Genomic DNA, 3,606 nt, shown 5'->3' with positions numbered 1-3,606 from the left:
TTATTATTGTACTTTAAACTTGTTGTCAGATTATAACCTGTGCATATATGCAAATTTTGAAGTGTAAAGAATCCCTGAACTACACACGTGATAGATAGATAGCTAGACAGACAGACAGACTGATAGATAGATAGATAGACAGATAGATAGAGCGATAGATAGATATGAGAAAGATAGATAATAGATAGATAGATAGATAGATAGATAGACAGATAGATGGTAGATTGATAGATAGATAGATAGACAGACAGACTGATAGATAGATAGATAGACAGATAGATAGAGCGATAGATAGATATGAGAAAGATAGATAATAGATAGATAGATAGATAGACAGATAGATGGTAGATAGATAGATAGATAGATAGATAGATATGAGAGATAGAGATATGAGATAGATAGATAAATAGAAATCCGCAGCACACAGATCAATAAGGTGCAAAAAAAATGAAATTTATTCCATATCCAGGTGAAAGTTACAGCAACTCCTGTAACTTTCAACTGGATATGGAATAAATTTCTTTTTTTTGCACCTTATTGATCTGTGTGCTGCGAATTTCTAAAAAATGTTATCAACATATGGACCATTGACCGGGTCCGGTTCTGCGTGCACCGTAGCATTGGTTTTTCTTGGGGTGCTGATTCCCTTAGATTGCTGTAGATGGATAGATAGATAGATAGATAGATAGATAGATAGATAGATAGACAGGAGATAGATAGATAGATAGATAGATAGATAGGAGATAGATAGATAGATAGATAGGAGACAGATAGATAGATAGATAGATAGATAGATAGATATAGTATAGATATGCGATAGATAGATAGATAGATAGATAGATAGATAGATAGATGATAGATAGATAGATAGATAGATAGATAGATAGATGAGATAGATAGATAGATAGATGAGATAGATAGATATGAGATAGATAGATGATATATAGGAGATAGAAAGACAGACAGACAGACAGATAATACATAGATAGATAGATAGATATTAGATAGATAGATAGATAGATATGAGATAGATAGATAGATAGATAGATAGATATGAGATAGATAAATAGATAGAGACAGACAGAAAGACAGACAGATGGATAGATAGATAGATAGACAGACAGATAGATATGAGATAGATAGACAGATAATAAATAGATAGACAGATTGATAGATAGATATTAGATAGATAGATAGATAGATAGATAGATAGATAGATATGAGATAGATAGATATGAGATAGATAGATAGATAGATAGATAGATAAATAGATAGAGACAGACAGACAGATGTATAGATAGATAGACAGATAGATAGATAGATAGATAGATATGAGATAGATAGATAAATAGAGAGATAGGAGATAGATAGATAAATAGATAGATAGATAGATATTAGATAGATAGATATCAGATAGATAGATAGATAGATAGATAGATAGATAGATAGATAAATAGATAGAGACAGAGAGAGACAGATAATAAATAGATAGACAGATAGATAGGTAGACAGACAGCCAGACAGACAGACAGATAGATGGATAGATAGATAGATAGATAGATAGATAGATAGATAGATAGTTTTTATGAATGAATCCTTTTTATGTTTATACAGATGTGTTTCTGACATTATACCAGTCCTGTCTTATTCAGGATTAGGTGACCCCTTTTGCACAGTCCTGGCAGTATTTCCATGGATTATGTTCTGTATGAGGACAATTCGTGCAGGGAGGACATCAGAAGACACAAGATCAGGGGATTGAGAAACTTCATTCTATCATGTTTTGTGTTCAGAAGCCAATATGGGGGCGGGGCTTCCCAAGGCGTCTCAGGCTGCTGCCCACATGACCGCTCTGAGCCAATGGGCTTGGGCTCTAGGTTTGACTATGTTTAATGTCAGATGGCAATAAAGTAGAAGCTGCTGGTGAGGCCCGCGGACATGGGAGAGCATAATCTGCTGAATCCCGGCTTTGTGGGACCGCTGGTCAATATTCACACGGGCGACACCTTCTATTTCCCCAATTTCAGGACCTCAGGGGGGCAGTTACCTGGGCTGCCCTCCTTGTCCTATCCTAGAAGGGACAATGTCTGCTCCCTGCCCTGGGCATCCACAGAGCCCTGCAATGCCTACCCACAGCCCTATCTCAGCAGCCCCATTAACCCTTCCTACAGCAGAGCCTGTGATTTATCCAGGGTGCAGGATGCCAAGTGCTACTACCGGGAAGCATGCCCTGATGCCCCCGACCTGAAGAGAGAGGAGCGCCTGAGAGACACTAATGTCCTGATGCCCCTGGACGGAGGGATCCCTAATGGCATGGGCGCCAGCACTTTTCATAAATACGACTATGGGGCAGCAGATGTCACCCCTCACGACCCTCCATCCTGCCAGTCCTTGGAGTCTGACTCCAGCTCGTCCCTGGTCAATGAGACCCCCAAGAATCAGAGCAGTGAAGCGGTGACAATGACTTCTCCCACTACCAACCCTGGCAGCAGCAGCCTCCCATCCACTGGTGAGTGTGCCTGACCCCATACAATTCACATGAACTAGACTTCTAGGTTACCCAACAGGTCCTATCGTGTATATATCACTTCAGACCTAATGCATTTAATTGGGATCTTGTATGTTGGACCAACACCACTAGGGGTAGCACTAAATACTGCCATGGTTTATTAGGTGATGCATGCTTTAAAGGGGAAAGAAAGAGAGGAGGAATTAAGCAATAAACATATAAATATACCATAAAATGAAGTCAGTGACAGGCTATTGTCATATATTTAGGAAAGAATGACGTTGTCTCTTTAATTGCATTCATATCCGGTGGCAGCACTGTATATGTGACAGCTGCAGCTCCAAGCATATTGCCTTGGGTAACTAGCTTTTACTTTTTAAGGGGGGGAGGGGGTAATATTAAAGAATGTCAAGTTTAGTAAACGCCATACAAAAATATATTTGCATGCATTCCACAAAGTGCCACATTCTTTAAGGAGATAAAGCCAAATTCTGATATTTCAAGTTCTGTGTAGTTATAACTGTTGTTGTTGTTATTGTTTTTTTTACCTTTAATTGGATTCATTAAATGACCCTATCCTCATATAGATTATTAGCCACCATATGGATGTCTATGAGAAATCTCAATCTCTATGCTCTGATTCTTTGCAGGTGCCCCCTGGTACCCCATGCACACCAGATCTCGCAAGAAGAGGAAGCCATATTCTAAGCTCCAGTTAGCTGAATTAGAAGGAGAGTTTATGGTCAATGAATTTATCACCAGGCAAAGGAGGAGAGAACTGTCTGACCGACTGAGTCTCAGTGACCAGCAGGTCAAGATCTGGTTCCAGAACCGAAGGATGAAGAAGAAGAGACTCCTCATGAGGGAGCAGGCTATGTCCTTCTTCTAAAGTCTCTGCTCCTATGTGGGCTTTATCTGCACAAGAATCTTCTTTTATCTACGACTAGACACTGACCAGACCCGAAGGTTCATAGAAAACCAGCTCCATGACTGCACAAACTGAAGCCAAAAAGTAACCTGAAATAAACTGGAAAGATGTGGAGATGATTGAGGAGAGATGGATTCAGCTTGGAGCATTCATCCCTTCATATGTAGAG

General features: G+C 39.4%; 1 protein-coding gene across 1 annotated transcript; it reads left to right on the top strand.

Moving 5' to 3' along the window:
• Nucleotides 1-1,938: 1,938 nt before the first annotated feature.
• On the top strand, nt 1,939-3,398 carry HOXC12 (homeobox C12). The gene is made up of 2 exons (XM_056560417.1): nt 1,939-2,509; nt 3,160-3,398. Exons 1-2 carry the CDS (start codon nt 1,939-1,941, stop codon nt 3,396-3,398), a joined length of 810 nt encoding a protein of 269 aa, XP_056416392.1.
• Nucleotides 3,399-3,606: the final 208 nt, after the last annotated feature.

The sequence above is a fragment of the Hyla sarda genome, chromosome 2 (assembly GCF_029499605.1).
Source record: "Hyla sarda isolate aHylSar1 chromosome 2, aHylSar1.hap1, whole genome shotgun sequence".
Taxonomy (NCBI): domain Eukaryota; kingdom Metazoa; phylum Chordata; class Amphibia; order Anura; family Hylidae; genus Hyla; species Hyla sarda.
This window is presented reverse-complemented; position numbering and strand designations above follow the sequence as displayed.